The sequence below is a fragment of the Hippichthys cyanospilos genome, chromosome 11 (assembly GCF_059441005.1).
Source record: "Hippichthys cyanospilos isolate Australia breed blue-spotted pipefish chromosome 11, RoL_Hcya_1.0, whole genome shotgun sequence".
Lineage (NCBI taxonomy): Eukaryota > Metazoa > Chordata > Actinopteri > Syngnathiformes > Syngnathidae > Hippichthys > Hippichthys cyanospilos.
The window spans coordinates 12,237,202-12,256,846 of NC_142379.1; the positions used below are offsets into that span (position 1 = coordinate 12,237,202).

The following is a 19,645-nucleotide window of genomic DNA, read 5'->3' on the forward strand; positions in this document are numbered from 1 at the left end:
CATGTCGCTTGAAAGGCGAGCTAACACGAATTCCTCTAAATGATTTTACATCACGCTTTTGACTTTTTTAGTGAACATCTGAAAACATTAGTGCCAACTTTGTCCGCAAGAAGGATGTAGCTACATTTTTCTTAATTAAGGCATGCTATCATGTCAAGGAAATAGGCTAGCTTGCAGTGGTGTCTACAGCTAGCTAGTTTTATGAAATTTTAGACCACTTTTGTTTGCAAAAATCCTCCTCTTGTTCTCACAATGTTTTTAAGTCGCTAAATGGTTTTCATAAAGTAGAAATTGGAAAAAAGGACTGACTCGACTAGTAAAAACTCGCGACGGCAACTAGCTAGTTTTACACTACAATCAAATACACTAGAACATGTACAACATTCGTCGCACCTTCAAAATGTTTTCTATTTTTTTTTGTGCAACAAAATCTAAAGTAGAATATAGTTACATATTACTCAAAGCACCGTGTTGACGTTGCAGAATAAAAGGCCAGCCAACACTGGCGACTAGTTTTACAACTTTTTAAACTTCTCAAATGTTACATCATTCCTCGGACATTGATTTTTTTTTTCTTCATGTTTTTAAACCACTAGAATATAATCGAGAAGGTTGGCACGTTTCATCAAAAGTTTAATTGGCTATCACGGACTGGTGACTACAACTAGCTAGTTTTACATCATGTATTAGGATGTGTGTCAATATTCTTTGCAATTAAAAACATTTGCTCATGTTCAATGCAACAATCTGTTGTCTAAGAAGCAAAACATGACTTTGTAGTGCGATCAATCTTTCATAAATCGGAATTTTGTTCCTAAATGTATTTTTTTTCGTTGCAGCATCACAGCAGTGTTGCTATTGGGGTTTGAGTGCCTTTCTTGCCTTGCGTGGACGCTTTGACGTCATTGCTGGCGAAATGATGGGTAATCCAGTGTAGATAGAGAACATGAGTTCCATTTTGGTAGCTGATGACATCATCAGTATTTGTCTGTTGTCACTGGGTTTTGCGAGAAAATAAAAGGACTTCTCTATAGAATGTGATGTTTTCTGTCTATATTTTGCTGGTTTGTATTTATTTGTCCATTCATGCATGTATCTATTTTTTTCTCCAAATGAGTAGTTCATATTCCCAAGTCTGCTGTACAATAGTGCTGCCACTGAAACAACCAGAAACAGCACAGGACTCAACTAAAGAACAAGAAAAACAAAATTGAAGACAAAACTGGACAACACAAGGGTGATTTTGTTACTTTGTACCATAAGTGTGAAACGGTTTCACTGAAACTTACAGCACAATTTCCAAAACGATTCATTTGTTTAATTTTTACAAGACCCTCAGTAATTACGCATTTGAATTGAATTGTTATGCTGTACTATATACAGTATGTTTCTTCAAATATTCGTATAACCGTATTACATAGGATACGAAAATTATGAATTGTCTGGATAGGCTTCTCCTAAAATCAGTCATACATTCGCAGATGCGCTGCTCAGTGGTTTTGGAAATGGTGAAAAGCATTGTTTTAAAATTACCGGTACCAAGAGCGAATTGACGGCTTTCATTTTTAAATGTCATGTAGTGTCCTCGTGTGGTCACTTGTTGAACTGCAACATGGGTTGACTGAGCGAGGCAAAAGATGGTAAAATTACGTTGCATTAAAACAGAACTTTTGTATTGGTGTCCTGCGAGAAAATGCCGAATTATTAATACGGCGCAGTAATGTTTCGTATCATTCATGTGGTCTTCGGGTTCAATTGGCAACACGTGTGAATTATTCACTAGTAACGTCACATGATTGGTCCTTATGGTGCTGTCATCGCATCTCCGTCACATGACACTGCCTTAACTGGTGAATTTGAGAAGGCTGTTGTTGCCGTGGAAACAGCAGGCCTGCGCTTCACGAGGCATATGGACGCGAGGCAGATTCATCAATTCCACGGAAAACACCCGGAACCACAAAATGTTAACTTTTCAATTTAAAATATTGTTGTTGTTTTTTTTTAAATAACGACATTCTAAAACTTCGCGGGGTTTCCAAATAAGACTTTGAATGAAGGAGTTTCAAAGTAGAGATTCATCACAGAATTAGGATTTCAATTTAGGATTTTAGAGTTCAAGACTGATGTTGGAAATTATGATTCAAAATACGGATTGTAACTGCAAAAATGTTCAAGTTAACTGTTGGACTGTTGAACTTAAGAAAGGGTTTCAAATCTAGTGTGGTATTGTAAACAAGGTTTCCAGTCTCATTCTTGGGCCAGCCTTTCCTGTCGAAGTTTAAAGTAATTGCCAAGACTACAAATTTGGATTTGAACCTGGATCAGGGTTATATGCTTTGGGTAAGATTTCCCTAAACAATGTTTCTCATCAGGGTATTTAGTTTGAAAGCAGGGTTTCAAGCCTGGGTGATTTTTTAAGAGGTCATTTTATGATGTCCCGAGAATAGATTAAAGACATCACAACAGCTATGAACTAATGATGTATTATTACTTTGAAAAGTGCCGACCGGAAATGCGACTCCGTATGTTGGTTTGACTTGGACTCAGTCGGAGAGGACAGCGTGAGAAGGTAGCAGCAGGTAAAGGTGAGAAGGAGGGAAGGAGTAAGAAAAGAAAAGGACAGGATGGACGCAAAAAGGGAGTCGGACAGGAAGAAGATTTTGATGTCTTCGTGCGGGAGCTTGTACGACAGCAACAGCCTGCTCATGCAATACTGCAACAACAACGGTCAGCGCGCTCACACACACGCACACGCACACACACCACGAAACAATACAAATAGTCCGTAATTCACACATCTGGGACATTTCATTTGGTATTTCCTACATTCAGATTTTGATCAAACGCCCTACAAAATATTTAAAAAGCTTAATCAAATGTAAATTGAACCCTAAAAACGCTCCATCTTAAATGACACTGAAGTGTGTTGCTGATGAAGAATGGCATTAAATACACTCTCTGTTCGCTCAATGATTTAATTGTGGTGTCTCCAGATGCGTATAACATTTCGGTATTGTCTCAAATTTGTTAATTAAATCAGATCAGGGTTTTAAAAAAAAAACGGCGTTACTTCTAATGAAATTGAATCAATTTGTCTTCATATTTACTTATTCACTAAACGTGTGCATCTACTGTAACAAGTATTTATCAAAACCTGTTGTAATGTAATGTAATGTCGTGCTGTGGCCTGCATGCCGAAGCAACAGGTGGCGCTGTGGTCCTGAACTATGAGGCCCTTTTGAGCCAATCAGTTAAGTGGAAGGAAGTTACGTTATAATGTTATTTTAATTTATATTGAACTTGACACTTACAAACTTGCTGTTTTGAATGGCGTTTCCATTGCGTTGGTGTTCTGAGTGCTACATTTATATTTGCATTTAGACAGAATTATGTTACGTGTATTTTTCGGTGTACCAAATGTATTGGCCTGTGAGTTCAAATGTGATTGATTGGTCAGCATTTGCGAATGAATTGGCCGGTGAGTTCAAATGTGATTGATAGGTCAGCGTTTGTGATTGACCGATGAATGGATGGGGATGATTTATTCACTGTAGCACCACCTGCTGATTATTTAGTGTCATACAGCCTAAGCGCCGGTGTGCCAAATGGTTTCTTTGTGGTTCAAGAAGAGTAGCTTTTTTTTTTATGTATAGCATGGTGAGCACCAATCGTGTCCTTATCATGTTCCCCTTCATGTTTTCATCTACCACCTGTCACTGTCGTAACCACAGACCACTTACCGTAAGACCAAAGATTATGTTCTCTTTTCGTGTCCAAATACTGTCATGAGGGTTCATTTAGGTAACAAGAATATGTGTTTGTAATTTTGCGTATGAATGTGTATACAAACAATAGTGCATCTTTATGTGTCCATGTTTGTGTGTGCGTTGACATTATTTTGTGTATAATAGCCTTGTGTGTCATCTATATTTGAGTGTGTGATTGTACATACTGTTTGTCTGTGTTGGCACTTGTGAGTGTGCATGTTCGTATGAGTGTGTGCAAGTAAATGATTTATATCGATGTGTGTAAATGATACGTGTTTGTGTGTTACAGTTCATGCTATTATTGAAGTGTGTGTGCGCGTCTCATTGATTTTGTCCTGATGCTTGTGTGTACAGGTATTTGTGTGTGTGATTGATTGAGTGATCTCTTCTTTGTCGTATCAGAATTTGTATTGATCTTGGTATGTGTAAGCGTGTCTGTGTTTAAGGAGGTAAATAGAGATGTGTGTGTGTGCGTGGGGGGGGGGGGGTGCAGGATGGAGGCGCGGTCTCAGGCGAGACAGGGAGCAGGGGTGTGTCTGGTTGATGGAGGAGAACGAGGGTGGGGCGGGGCCTGATGAGGATGGAGGATGAAGATGTTGGGGGAGGGGTTTGTGCTGAGTGGACAGGACTCCTTCCTGACTGTTGCTCTGCAGACTCTTTGATGGACAGCAGCCAGGAAACCGGCAAGATGGCAGGTAGGCCGAACCGGCTCCACCTACATCATCATCATTAATGTCTCCCTCTTCCTCATCTTCATCCTCATTGTCTTTTTGCCTTTCTTTTTTTCTGTGCTTCCTGACAGTGATCATGTGACCTTATCTCACTTCATCACCTCATCTTGGTGCAAACTGTGATGCTGGATGAATAGCAAGCAGATATTATATGTTACTGCATATGTGTGTGTGCGTCTGTGTGTGTCTCAAGGTGATATTGATCAGCGGTCCCTAACCTTTTTTGCAGGACAGCTTCATGTAGTTTTCCCTTGCTATGTTTAGTTTTGTGACTAGTATCCCGATTCCAGAATTTTTTTTTTAATGGGAATTTACAGTATACAGGCAAGTCTTGATTTAGCGCCTTCAGCATAGTACCATGTTTTGCCACAACATGCCAGGCAGCACTGAGCTCTCCTGGGAAAAAATAATGCAGTGGAATTAATTGCATGAGATGAATAGGCAGAAAAAGTCCCCAAGTACTGTAAGATACTGTATACATAATTATTACAATTCAGAGATCTTGCATAATCCCACAGTTCACAATAAACAATGATATCCCCTGCTTTATACCCTCCATCCAGGAAAGGGCAAGCTCACTATATGTACAGTATGTATGCTTCACTAATAAAACATTATGGTTAATGTAGCATTACATTAACCCTCCACCTAGCTATCCATTATCCAAACCTCTCAACCTCATACTAAGGCAAGCCATTATGTTTGATTATTAGTATTCATATCCTCATGAGACCCAGCCTAATTATGTTTTGTTGCAGTCTTCACTTTGTCTCTGCAAGACATCATTGGAAAGGCCGGGATGTCCTCTACTGAGCCCGTTAGGACTTAGTAGGGTTACATGAATGAGCCAATATATACAGTAGATAGATATAGATAAAAAAGAAAGTGGTTTATCTTTTGAGTGGATGTTAGCGTGCTAGCAGTTGCTATAAAAAAAAAACAAAAGGCTTTTACCGAGAATGTGTTTAGTCTGTCATAAAAATGATTGTGTGTGTATTTGCATGTGTGCATTCACGACTTATTGTATTTGAAGCATCAGAGCAGCGATTGTGTTGAAGTGAAATGTTTTGAATAGACTGGTTGATTGTTGATCTTTTTTACATTCACCATCTTGATGTGGTTTATGCAAAAGAGGCACCAACCTACTTCCTGTCTACTTTATCGGTAACGTGATTAAGCCAGTCAGAGACAGTTTTGGAAAATGTGTATGTTAAACATACTGTAAATGGGATGTGTTTCCATCGACTGCTCTTGTGGAATGTAAACTAAAACTAAGTTTTTGCTTCCAATAATCTACTTTGCCAACAGGATGTCGGCAAAAAACAGGTTATGGTTAACATTTGGAGGGTTAAGGATACTGTTAGGCGTTTTGTTATAGTATTTAGAAATTAATAACGTATTCCACTATTTCTTTTAAGAACAGAAGAGTTGCTTTTTTCTCTCTTATCTTAATTATTAAACTCGATCAGGTTTCCTTTCAACTCTTTTTGTTCCCATGCCCTTTGAAAAAACCTAAAATCTCCCACACACTCATGAATAAACCCACACGAACGTCTCACGGACCCGACAAGAAGCAGGAAGTCTGATATTGTGCTGTCAAGCAATCATTGGTTTGGACGCTGAAAGGAAGTGTACCATTCGGGTTTAAAACAGATGTTTTAGACTCAGTAGTGCCATCCTAAATTTTAAAATAATTCAGCCGCCAATGACAGTTTGACTTGCTGCATGAAACCGCATGAATTCATCCCCCAAAGCTAGTTTGATGTAGCAACATCAACTTTGGTGGGAATGTCTTATCAGGAGTGGATCAATGAAAAAGTTACCAAAAAAAGGGACATCTGACATTTCTTTTGTTTAGAAGTTGGGAATTTTTGAAGCACTTTTCAGAATTTTAAAAAGGAGTTTAACCCAACAACATAAACATTTACCATGATGTATATCATGAATAGATCCACCCAAAGATCTCAGGGTCCATATCCAAAATGGACACAAGAATTCTCAATCTTTTTGTCCATTTCCAGGCTTGATGACTTGATATGCATTTCTAACTGAAATATGTGTTGTTCTCCGCAGATGACACCATGTCGGGGGGCAGCAACATGGAGATGGAGGACCGTGTATCTCACCTTGAGCAGAGGCTTCAGCTTCAAGAGGATGACATCCAGCTGCTGAAGGCTGCTCTGGCCGACGCCCTGCGCCGCCTGGGATGCTGCGAAGAGCAGAGTTTGACCTCACAGCAATCAGGGGGCGCTCATGGAACAGGGAGGAGGTCTCTGCCTGGCACAGCCCCGCCCGCTAAGGGTAAGTATATTAGTGATGGGGAAAATGAAGCCTCGTGAATTATTTTCTTTTTTTTTTGTCACTCCTTTAGATGGTGTTCTTGATTGATAAAAAACATGAAGGCTAGTCAAATGGAAATGCGCTACATTTCTGTTGCACCTTTAAACCAAGAGAGACATCTAGAACAGAGGTCGGCAACCCAAAATGTGGAGCCATATTGAACCCAAAGAACAACTATGCCTGGAGCCACAAAAAGAAAAAAAGAAAGCTTGATCCAATCTTAAAAATGAAGTCAATACATAAGTACCTACCAAAATGGCAATCAAGTCTGCTACATTAATGAGCCTTCCTGTTTAAATGTTTATTTTCCATGCAGTGTGTACATCCTGGAGAGAATGATGAACCATGTAACTACTCGCTGTATGGAAGTGCTTTAAGTTTAGCTTCCATTACAATTTTAACGTTTTATCTTTGGTTGCATTTAGGTCATTATAGAAATACAACAAAGAATCTGATGTTTTTTGTCATTTTTATTTTGAGGATATCCAGCAAAACAAGAAATGGAACGCGATCTATGGACCTGTACAACAAACCACAATGACATATCTATTTGTCATTCCAAAAATACACTGACAAAAAATGTAAATCTCTTCATGAAAACAGCCAATTTGTTGCTAAATATATGCCTATGAGAGGATTGTGTTCTTACCCGTGTAATGTGACTTCTGTTTTCGGACATCAATGGACAGCTTCTCAACATCGTGCATATAAGATGTTTTTCTTTTTTGACAATTTCTCACTGTGAAGTAAACATGCAGACATTCCTTCCGCACTGGCAACGAAAGCAAACAATTCGGTCCAAGAACTGTTGACTCTTCTGTTCAATATGTTTCTCTTTTCCTTTCGGGATCCATGGTCCATCAAACACAAGCGTTTTTCTTTCTTGTTCTTTTGCAACAGACATCGAAATGAATCTACGTCACGAGCTGTGATGCTAATCTTCATTGACAAATGACAAAATATATATTTAATATCAAAAGTGGTTCATGAGGCTCCATTTGTCTATCTCTGGTTAGTCCGTCGTAAGTCTATTTTCTTCAATCCAAGGGCCACGATTTGGGCACATCATTAAGTTTAGGAAAGAAATGAGAAGGTTAGGTCTCGGGAGGCTGTTTTTTGTGTTAATTAGTTTTGGGTATCATTTTAAAAGTCCAACCAAACAAATAATCAGACTCTCATTCTTGTGTAAACATACCTAAAGACTCAGTAAATCTGCTTGTTTTCGTATTCAGGAACACAAACATGTCTTTTTATCATTAGCATACCTTATGAGCTTGAACATCACAAGGTCGCTTAAGCTAACCGGTGTTGCATTTGTGTGCAGTCCGTCAGCTACTTCAGACTCTTCCTTCCAAGCCGCTGGGTAATGGATACGTGCAACACAAACGCCTTCTCTCATCACCGTCCTCGCCCAAGAAGGATGTGCTGAACTCCATCAAGAGGTACAGAAAATAGTACTGTATATACAGTAGATACAAACACATAGTTATATTTATACATAATGTGTTGTCTGCCCAGGAAGAGCATGTCAACAGAGCGCCTCACTCTGGTCAGGAGGGAGGCAGCAGCGGCAGAGAGTCGAAGTCGAACAACTTCATCCAGCAGCTCCACAGGCGGCAAAAGGTCATTTTTATCAAACTCTATACTTGCATTCTCGATTTGGAAAATCTTTTTGTAATATGTTTTTACTTGGCTTCTACAAGTTAATTTAATTAGCAGGAATAAACTGTGAGAAAAAAATAAATCAAATAAATTTTAAATAAAAAAAAGTAATTACTTCATTATTACACTATATATATATATATATATATATATATATATATATATATATATATATATATATATATATATATATATATATATATATATATATATATAATTACAATATAATATAATATAATATAATATAATCAACGTTGCATGTATATATAAACTAGTTTTGTTTTAGTATTTAATTAAAATAGCTAAATTAAACCCCTTTTCCCTGAGCTGAATACATGGAGTAAATCAATACTCAGGAGCTGAAGAGAGAAACTCTGCAGCATGACACAACATCTTTTAATCAGATTCTTATGCGAAGGGTCTAGAAGACATGTAGCAAACGCAATACAAGCACAACACGCTGGCTCACTTTCGGTTCACCTTGTGATTGTGACATTGTGATCAATGTTAACATTATTCGTGTATGTGTGTGTAGTCTACTTCCATAGTTACATGAGATGTTCAAAACATTAAGAACTACTGCCAGTATGATGTAATCGTACATTTTTGACATTGGTGAATCTGTTGTCGCATGGAAAGTGTAAATTGATGAGATGGTGCAGTTGTGCTAGTTGCAGCCGCTAACAGCATCATATTTCTCTTCGGAAAAAAAAAGAGGGGAGGGGTGGAGTTGCCGAGGTCAGGAAGTGATCCCGATTGGTCGAGAATCGCATATGTGTTGGCAGCTTGAAGGAGGAAGTGCCAAAGTGTTGCCGAGCACCACGAACGCACTCACGCAGTAACGGTCAGGGTTTGTTGAAACTTGTAGGACGCAGACAGCCATGAAGAAATCGAGCAGGTAAACTTTACGAGCTTTTATAACATTAATATTTTTACTCAATCCATAGCATCAAGCTTGTTGAAGTTTATTTGCGTTTTTAGTAAGGGAGTTTTGCATGTGTCGCCTTCAAGTTCCTCCTGATTTTTGTGTGTTTAGTGTTAGTGTAATTTAAAGACAGAAGAGGGGCAACGCACACATGATGAATGTTTTTGGGGAGGTTTTTGTTTTGCAAAGTTGTCTCACAAGTTGCCGTGTGTGTGCTAATGGGTGCATTATTTATACACGCTGTGGCTTTCATAATTGACCGGTGCCATTGCTGGAAGGCGATCGTCTGGACACGCATAGATGCGCACACACGACAGAGAAGTGTCTCCTTTAAGAGGATGGATAGTGTTGCGTTCCAGTTCTCCTTGCACGAGTTATTTCTTTGTTCGGGTGGAAATAATTAGTTTAACTGCAGTGCTCTGTTATTTGAATATGATGATTGCATCACGCACACAGACACACACTCACTCAGATGCGCTCAGAAGGAGTGCAGCGTGTGGTTCTCGAGTCCATTAGAAGCAAAGTAACAATGCATTAACATTCCCAGAACACCGACAAAGAAAAACACTAAGTCACTCCCACGCTTCAAATCCGACTTGACCAAAACTTAAGATATTTTATTTATATGAAAGAACTGGTTGAATCCAGTGTGAGAAGAAACAACAAACAAGCGCAGAGCAAGCAACTTAAACTCCAATCAATTTACTGTTCTGTGTTTAGTGCAAACTCAGCATAAACGCGCTTGAGTGTGTAATTCCTGTATACATTATTTGCGCATTCATCTCTGCTCTCTCGCTCTCTCTCTCTCTCTCTCTCTCTCTCTCTCTCTCTCTCTCTCTCTCCATTTGTGTGTGTGTGTGTGTGTGTGTGTTTGTAAAATATACAATTTTCTCAATATTGACATAAACACAACACAAACATCTTAAGAGACACAAAAGTGTGTGCTTGTGTGAAGAGATTATGTTATTATGATAATGATGATGTCACGCATGACTGAGTGGCAAATGCACGCATCATTGGGCGACCACTGATTGATTTAGGAAAGTGGTTGCCATGATGGTGCTCATGTTGGTTCTGCCCATTTGGATCAGAGCCCACTGGCTGTGGTTAAGTACCCAGTATGCACTGCTCTCATTAACATCTCGCTCTGTTGGCTTGGGCTGCGCCACACGCACACACACATTTTTGAAGACAAAACTTGTCATTGTGTTTTTGGGTTCCTCAGCCTTTTTTTTTTTTTTTTTTTTTGCTCTTTGCCTGCTCTTTGCTCACCGTTTCCACAGAAACTGCCAGAAAAAAAGACAAAACACTTTAGTTCCAATCCTGACACGGAAAAGAAAAACAAGACAATCAATGTCACGGAATCTGAGGCTAATATATGATGTTAAAGACAAAAAGGAAGATTTGGTCAACTTGTTCGTGGCTAAGATGCTAAACTCCATGTTGGGCTTACACGCCACGGGCTAACATGCTAATACACTATGTTAACATGCAGTCAAAAATGCAAACATGTTGGAGGCTTAAGTATATATTTGGTTAACATACTACAGGATTGCATACTAAAGCTCAGGTAGAACAAAACATGCAAGAAGCTAAACTGGACAGTTAGTACTAAGTTGCTATAACAGCCTCTTTGACTGATGTGCCAGAGACTAACATGCTTTTTTTTTTCTCATGCATTTCAGTAAATCCAAAGAATGCACTTATAATGCAGGTAAGAGGCTTTCCGTGGCATTATTATTTTATTTTTACTATGATAAACCCACAGTTTTACTTTAAAATTCTCTTTGTAAAATTCGCTGTTTCCCTTTCTTTCTTCCTCTGTCAGAGGACGGCTACGTGAGGATGTTCCTTCGTGGCCGTCCTGTCACCATGCATGTGCCCGACCATCTGAGAGACAGCTACAGTTTGGAACACAAGGGGGTGCTACCGGACCATAAACTCAAGCTGGAGTGGGTGTATCCTTCAATTGTGATGTTAACTTATGCTATGCTAGACCAGGGTTTCTCAAATTGGGGTACGTGAGATTTTAATTGGATTCCTGCTCATATCAGCAAAACCAATTCAATGCATTTTTTGCTGTGACAAGAACAGTACAGTTAAATTTTCAAATTAAGAGCTAATTCATTGGAACATAAAGTCACTAATTGCTAACTTGTGTTGTAGCGACTCCTTTGCAAAACGTTCAAAACTTTCAATGTTTTTTTTTTATATATATACAAATGCGCATTGCCATTAGTGATGGAATTTTCTAACAGACAATCCAGGAATATGTATAATGCACCCCCATAGAAGCTAGCAATAAAAACAACAATGATACAATGCTAAGCTAGGCCAACCAGTAATTTAAGAGTGGAGTGGGTGCATCCTCCACAGTAATAACCGGCAATTTCGTATGGACATTCTACAGTATGGAATGTAGTGTTTACTTTTCCTAATAAAGTGGCTACAGCTACGGCTACCGAGGGCGTGACTGCCGCTCCAATTTGTACCTTCTACCCACCGGAGAGATTGTCTATTTCAACGCTTCCGTGGTGGTCTTGTATAACACTGATGAACAGCAGCAGAGACACTACTTGGGGCACAACGACGACGTCAAGTGGTGAGATGCTACACAATGAGATTATCCCACACAATTACCGAGATTAGAACAAGTTAGAAAAAAACCCTCATATACTAAAAATGCATGCACACTCATCTTATGTGCTGAACGCTAACATGGTTTACTGCACATTCAGCTCATCTATTGGACATTAAACTGCATTTGTCCCACCATAGACAGCGGCTTCCTAATCAAAACATGTTTGGCTAACATGCTAGAAGCAAATTGCACAATGGGATAACATGTGAAAACCTTTATTTTCACAGTTTAAGTGTGCATCCTGACATGGTTACCATAGCAACAGGTCAAGTGGCGGGAAATACTAAAGATGGAAAGGTACTTAACGTACACACAAACTAACATTGTAGATGCTAGACTGCACCTGTATTTAACATGCTATGGGCTACCATGCAAAAATGTCTGTTAGGTTAACAGCCTCCGCACATTTGGATGACATTCAAGAGGCTAACGTTCTAAAAAAAATAAACATTCAATTGATAGGCTAGATGCTGAACTTCATTGTTGGTTAAAACGATTGATGCTAAAATTTTGCCCATTGGACCAAAAGGCTGGAGCCTAGCATGCTAAATTGTTCATTTTGTATAACATATTAGTAGCTAACATCTCTCTAAAATGCTACAATCTAATGAGATTAAAAGGACTGAGGCTGAATTGCACTTTTGGCTAACATGCTACAGGCTAACAGGATCAATGTTAAACTGCACTCTTGGCTAGTATGCTATTGCCTAACATGCTAGACAAGAGGGGCATTATGACAAAATGCTAGACAATAGCATAGGCTAAAATTCTTGTGGCTACCTTTTGCATATGTTCAGTTGCTAGCGCCTCATGTCCGCGTGTGGGATTCGGTAAGCCTGAACACGCTTCACGTGCTGGGGATTGGCGTATTCGACCGAGCCGTCACCTGCGTGTCCTTCTCCAAGTCGGTGAGTAGCATCACCTCGTGGTTAACTTCCTTTCCGTCAAAGTTCTGAAGTGTGGCGTCCTCTTTACAGAACGGCGGCAGCTTCTTGTGTGCAGTAGATGATGCCAACGATCACATTCTGTCTGTGTGGAACTGGCAGAAGGAGAAACAACTAGCCGATGTCAAGGTGTGATGCTTATCTCTCCAAGTGGGTCTTTGGAACGCTAAACACTTTCTGACGTCTTTGCAGTGCTCTAACGACTCTGTTCTGGGGGCCGTCTTCCACCCAATGGATGCGAACATGATTGTCACCTGCGGAAAATCTCACATCAACTTTTGGAGTCTGGAAGGAAGCACACTGGCCAAGAAACAAGGACTCTTTGAGGTAACCTCTCAAACAACTTCAATTTTGTGTTGTTGCAACAAAGAATGTACCTTTATTTGGGGTATTAAAAGTGGAAATGTTTTTTTTTGTTTTTTTTTAACAGTGGGTTCCCGGTTTACGAGATTAATCCGTTCCGCGGTTTGAATTGTAACATGAATTCGCCATATGGCGGACAATCCAAAACTATGTTAATTCGCTGCATGTAAAACCCCAGGTACAAACATCTAAATTGTATATACATAAGTATATAGGTAAGTGCTACATATATATATAATATACACATATACTATTAAAAAAACATAATTAAAAAAAAATATATGAAGGATTTATTTACCTTTAAGTGATGTGACAAGCTTCTTATGGCCATATTTCATAGTGAGGGTAGCCTAGCCTAGCTTAGCCTTCTTCGTATTTCTTGATTATCTCCCGCTTCGTTTACATATAAATAATTTTCTTCTATCTTTAACATCACTAGCAATCTTGGGACCCATGGCTAACCCATTCAAGTTTGAATTAAGCAGTAAAATGCACAATAAATAATTATGTTAAACGCTCAGACGCAATCCAGTCCGTACCACGCCATTTTGACAGTGACGGCGACCAATAGCAGACCAGCATCTGAGTGAGGCGTAGCAGAGCAGGAAGTTTGATGGGAATAGAAAATAAGAGTAAAAACCTAAAAACGCCTGAAGATGGAGACAAAACAACACAAATAAAGCCAACCCCTAGGGTCATGACAGTTGCTCTTGTAGTAAAGCGAAAAAAATACCATAAAGAGGGGACAAAAAAGGTCGAAATCCACGTTGTTAATTGAAAAAAACGTAATGCAGGGATGTTGTAGACCGGGGGTCCACTGTATTCTCAACAATTCACATGGGAATAGTACTGAACCTTGAGGTACTCATGTATCTTTTTTTGTCATTAACGCATTCATTTTTTAGTATTCTTTACTTTGAGATCGGTCCAATTACATGTTGTTCATTGTAAGCCATTTTAAGGTTTCATCGAAGCTAAAATGTCATTAAAGTGTAACATGAAGAATAAGTGGCTTTGAGTCTTAATGTCACTTCTACTGCATTTTATTTTGTTTTGGGGCCAGGAAAAAAGTTTGATTTATGTCTCTTAAAGCAGATTGAAAATAAGAAGTTGTCTGATTGCTAATGCTTAATGTATACTGTATAGTCAATAGTTGTGTAACCAGTTGTTCAATGTAGCCTACTTTATGACTCATGGTCAAGATGAGTTAGTTAAAGAGAGTAAGTGAGTTCAACTCTGAGACTTGTACTCCTCACGCCTCAGCAGTTGTATTTCCTTTCGTTTTAGCTGATTTTTAGCCTGAATTAAAAAAAAAAAAAGACTATAACGTGCATATATTTGTTTTTCGCTTTAGAAACATGAGAAACCGAAGTATGTATTGTGTGTGGCGTTTGCCGAGAATGGAGACGCCATCACTGGGGACTCCAGTGGAAATATCTACGTTTGGGCCAAAGGTACGCCACAATATTCATACACACAGCAATAGATAAAGGCAAGCACACTGTCATTTACAAGTTGTGATCAGTCGAGTTGTAATGGACAAACAGGCGGGAATCGCATCAGCCAGGTGTTGCCGGGGGCCCACGAGGGTGGCATCTTCTCCATCTGCGTTCTCAAGGATGGCACCATGGTGTCTGGAGGAGGGAAAGACCGCAAGGTGGCGCTGTGGGACCGTGAATTCCGCAAGCAAGCAGACATGGAGGTCAGGATCAGTTTAGGATTACACTGAAAATTTCCGATTATTGCTAGGTTCATTCCTATTTAATGGTTGTGTTATAGTCAGGTTCACTCAGTTTAGGATAAATGACCTTTTTATAATGTGTATATGTCAGGTTGGTGACACGTTTGGTCCGGTTCGGGCCATCGCGGAAGGCAAGGGTGGTGAACTTTTCATCGGAACCACCAAAAATGCTATCCTCAAAGCAACCTTCCCTGACACTCTGACACCCATTGTACAGGTAAACCCATCCTTCATGTCATTACCATCAAATAAGCTAAATTTGGATAAATTCATAGTAGCTAACGTACTAAATTGTTTGGCTAACATTTGAAATGATCAAATACTCATTTGGCCAGCCGCTAACATGGTTGTTAAATTGACTGTTCGGTTGAGATACTAAACTGCAGTTGTGTTGTGGTCTATATGCAGGGTCACACAGATGAGCTATGGGGTTTGGCAGTGCATTCGAGTTTGGATCAGTTTGTTACCTGCTGTCAGGACAAACAAGTTTACCTGTGGGACACTAACTCCCACCAGCCCATTTGGACCAAGAACATTGAGGTCATTTAAAAAAAAAAATAGGGCTTTGTAAGTGCCTCCACAAAGAAGTTGTTAGACTATTTGTTTTTGTTTGTTACTCACAGGATCCTGGAAGATGTGCAAGCTTTCATCCAAACGGAGAAGTTCTGGCAGTCGGCACCATGACAGGAAGGTACACGATCTTAATATTTTTTCATTTCAAATATGTTGTAATATTTGAAGAATCGAGGCTGTCCTCACATGCACACTTTGCATGTGTGTGTGTTTTTCTATAGGTATTTGTTTATTCGTGCATTTGATGTCTTTGTTTTTCTGTGTCTGTTTGTTACTGTGTGTATGTCTTCATTTTTTTATTGTGTGTATTTTTTGCTTCCAGTGCCTGTGTGTGTCTTTGTATTTGTAGTGGGTATCTATGTGTTTGTTTGCTACTTTGTGTATGTCTTAATTTTTTTATTGTGTGTATTTTTTGCTTCCAGTGCCTGTGTGTGTCTTTGTATTTGTAGTGGGTATCTATGTGTTTGTTTGCTACTTTGTGTATGTCTTAATTTTTTTATTGTGTGTATTTTTTGCTTCCAGTGCCTGTGTGTGTCTTTGTATTTGTAGTGGGTATCTATGTGTTTGTTTGCGTGCTGTTTGTTTTTGTTTGATCTTGATGTTTACTTTTGATCATGTGCATTTGTTTATTTATTTTTTTTCTAATGTTTGTCTGGGTTTCAGATGGTTGGTGTTGGACACAGACACTCGTGACCTTGTGTCTATGCACACAGATGGCAATGAGATCATCTCCAATGTCAAATATTCTCCAGGTACGTGAATCACCAACAAAACAGTCACGTTTTTAGCATTTCATGCTAACCTCAGGACTAACCACAATTTGTGTGGGTGTGTCAGACGGCAACTTCCTGGCGGTATCTTCCCATGACAACTTCGTTTACATCTACGCCGTGACGGAGAATGGCCGCAAGTACAGCCGCGTTGGAAAATGTACTGTGAGTATTATAAAAATAATAGGCTTATTGACAATGAGAAAACATGTCATGTGACCAGAATTTTTTTTCTATTTGAAATTTGTAATGTACGCATTTAAAAGTTGTAATTGAAAATTCTTGCTATGCAGCAGCAGTAGCAAACCTGGTAGGATGGATTTTTATTTTTTTTTTTGTAAATGTGTTCAGTTGACACCATCATACTTCCTGTTTAGTATTTGTGGATTTTCAAAACCACAGGTTTTAAAATTCATTTTCTTTCTATATTAATATTTTTTTGTTTGTTTTGTTGGTATATTGCTATTTCTCCCCAGTTGTTTTTGTGGAAATGTTTATCAGCATTCAAAAATATCTAAAAAATTCCCCTATCAAATCCAGTGGGCTTCAATTGCAAGCAAGATCTTTGCCATTTTCAGGTTGGCTGTTTCCACATACCATATGAATGGCGGGAGGTTGACAATACTGTATATTTTACTAGATTTGAACATGACGGCCCCCCCAGGGAACAAAATATTCTGGTACTGCTGTAGTTTGCCATTTTTGCACCTTAAAGAAATTTTGAAAATAGCGGTAAAACAAATAATTGGGTGGACATACCATCTGTCATGAAAGGATGGACAAAAAAAGTATAAAGCGCTCATCCTAGAAATTACATTTTGGTTGAAAGCCACCCTTTTGGCCTAATTCCAGAGCTCCACAAACAAAGTATGAGTCATTTTTCCTCCTTAGGGCTTTTACTATTTTTATTGTGATGATTCTAATGATTTATGTCTATGAATGTGGTTCTCAGGGTCACTCTAGCTTTGTGACCCATGTGGACTGGTCCACAGACAGCCGCTACTTGGTTACCAACTCAGGAGATTATGAGATCCTCTTCTGTAAGTGTTCTTCCTCTTCTTGTTTGTGTGTGTGTGTGTGTGTGTGTGTACACATATTTGCGTGTACATAAATACACAGTTGTGTGTTCTAGGGGAGGCACCCAGCGGCAAACACGTGACTAACATGGACGCCGTGCGAAACCTCACGTGGGCCACATCCACCTGTACGCTGAGCTTCAACTCTTTTGGTAAGTTAGCCCATCTTGTTGTCATGATTATCAAAATGCAGTTGATCCCAGTCCATCATTAGTTCCAAATTGGCCAACCGCTGTTATGTTTCTTTTTTTTTTGTGTATGTGTGTGTTTGTTAACAAACTTTCTCTCTGATATGCCAATGTTTTGCCGTTCACATATTCAACTGGCGAATAAGAATATCCCCACACAGATTATTTGAAAGTACCGGTAATTATTTAATTAGTCTTCTATTGTGTGTTTAGATGAAAAAAAAACCTACTTTTTAAAAATCTTTTTATCTAATGAGAAACAAAAACAAAGTCCAAATAACACATTTCCGCTTAAATGTGAATGACCACATTTCAATTTTTTTTTTCAACTTAAAATGTCGGATTTGAGACAGCTCTCTCCCCATAGTTTTTTTTTTAAATGAGACAAAGTGACTCTAATTTATGTTTGTATATGTTTGGAATTGCACTGTCGACCACTCACTGTTCATTTGAGACTAAATTTGAAGGAAAAAGGAAACTGAAAATCTGCTGCAATCCTCTTTTTTACACCTACGTTTTTCAGGGATTTGGCCAGACGGTGCGGATGGTACAGACATCAACGGCGTGTGCCGGTCGCACGACGACTCCTTGCTGGCATCAGCCGATGACTTTGGCAAAGTGCACTTGCTGTCGTACCCGTGCTCCCAGCCTAGGGTCAGTTCAAATATCAAGCAACGAGAGTCCAGTTGCCTCCATTCAATTTTTGCTGAGTGCTAAGCTAACCTTTGCACCCTTGCTTGAAATGTAATCTTCCAGGCACCGGGCCACGAATATGGCGGCCACAGCAGTCACGTGACCAGCGTGGCCTTTTTGCATGACGACAGCCGTCTCATCTCCACCGGCGGAAAGGACGCCAGCATCCTGCAGTGGCTGGTCGCTTAGGTAGCGCTTGCTCGGTGGCCTCCTGTCCACCCGGACGCAGCGGCCGCACTCCTTACGTGCCTGCACGTCAACACACGTACGCTGGATAAATTGAATGTTTACTAAGGTGCATTAACTCGTGTTTAGTGTTTTAAAAGAGCTGCAAAATGTGAAACGTAACAAAATATAGCATTAGCGCGCTAACTGTGCCTGGATGATTATTAAGTTCCTAACGTGGAGTTTGTTTCGTTGTCACTGAGGAGCTGAAGACATTTGATTGGCTGGCTGTGAGGACTTTGTAGATGCTAATGCTAAAGATGTGTTGGAAGCAGAACTTCGCAGATGTCAAACAATTGTGAATGTAAACAAGAAAACTGCATCATGTCCCTTTAAGAGCGGCTTGGATGCCTAATCACTCGTTTCCATGGGAATCCGCATTTTACAGCCTTCTGCTCCCACCTCCTCGTTTTCCATCTGCTCTTCCTCCTTCAGGTTCAACGATGATCGCCTCCATATAATGACCTGCTGTCAAGCTGTTTATCAGTGCAAAATGTGCACCAGGTGGTGCTATAGTGCAACAAGTGCATGAACGAGTTGCTTCTAAAGTGGTCAATAGATTTAATATATGCACTATATGGGAATTATAAATATACATATATGTGTAATGCAGTGTAGCCGAGTGACCGTGCTATTTTAATATAAAAGCTTATAATATATAGTTAATTGGATAGGTCTGATGTCACATTTAGTGGTTGACAGGCAGCTTAACTGTGTTTGTTTGGCCGTATTTGTTAATAAATTTTTACCCAATGACAATTGTGTTCGCTTTTTGTCTTAACAATATTAAAACGAAACAAAAAACCTTGATGGATATACATGTTTCCAGTTTTCAACCCTGTGATGCGGATTCGTTGGGTGTTTTTATTTCGTTGTAAATTTATTATTATAAAGGAATAATTCCTCATAAAACGTGTGATTAAGCTTCGTTAGATTAGAGAAAAATTGCCCAGCTAACAGCCAATCACAGCTCAGCTTGTAAACATATAACTAACCCCAGAAAGCA

The 19,645-nt window shown here is 39.3% G+C and overlaps 1 protein-coding gene across 2 annotated transcripts; it reads left to right on the forward strand.

Moving 5' to 3' along the window:
• Positions 1-2,532: 2,532 nt before the first annotated feature.
• Positions 2,533-19,398, forward strand: eml2 (EMAP like 2). Of its 2 annotated transcripts, none has more exons than XM_088428250.1 (22): positions 2,533-2,727; positions 6,572-6,799; positions 8,163-8,280; positions 8,357-8,461; positions 11,111-11,139; positions 11,254-11,383; positions 11,878-12,027; positions 12,294-12,363; positions 12,864-12,974; positions 13,044-13,139; positions 13,203-13,337; positions 14,728-14,827; positions 14,921-15,075; positions 15,206-15,331; positions 15,523-15,654; positions 15,738-15,805; positions 16,351-16,439; positions 16,525-16,622; positions 17,410-17,497; positions 17,590-17,685; positions 18,245-18,375; positions 18,478-19,398. In XM_088428250.1, the coding sequence occupies exons 1-22, from the start codon at positions 2,625-2,627 to the stop codon at positions 18,601-18,603; spliced, it is 2,484 nt and encodes an 827-aa protein (XP_088284376.1). In that variant the 5' UTR covers positions 2,533-2,624; the 3' UTR covers positions 18,604-19,398. The 2 variants fall into 2 exon arrangements, with proteins under 2 accessions (XP_088284376.1, XP_088284375.1); XM_088428249.1 differs by lacking the exon at positions 2,533-2,727 and adding an exon at positions 4,328-4,462.
• The last annotated feature ends 247 nt before the right edge of the window (positions 19,399-19,645 follow it).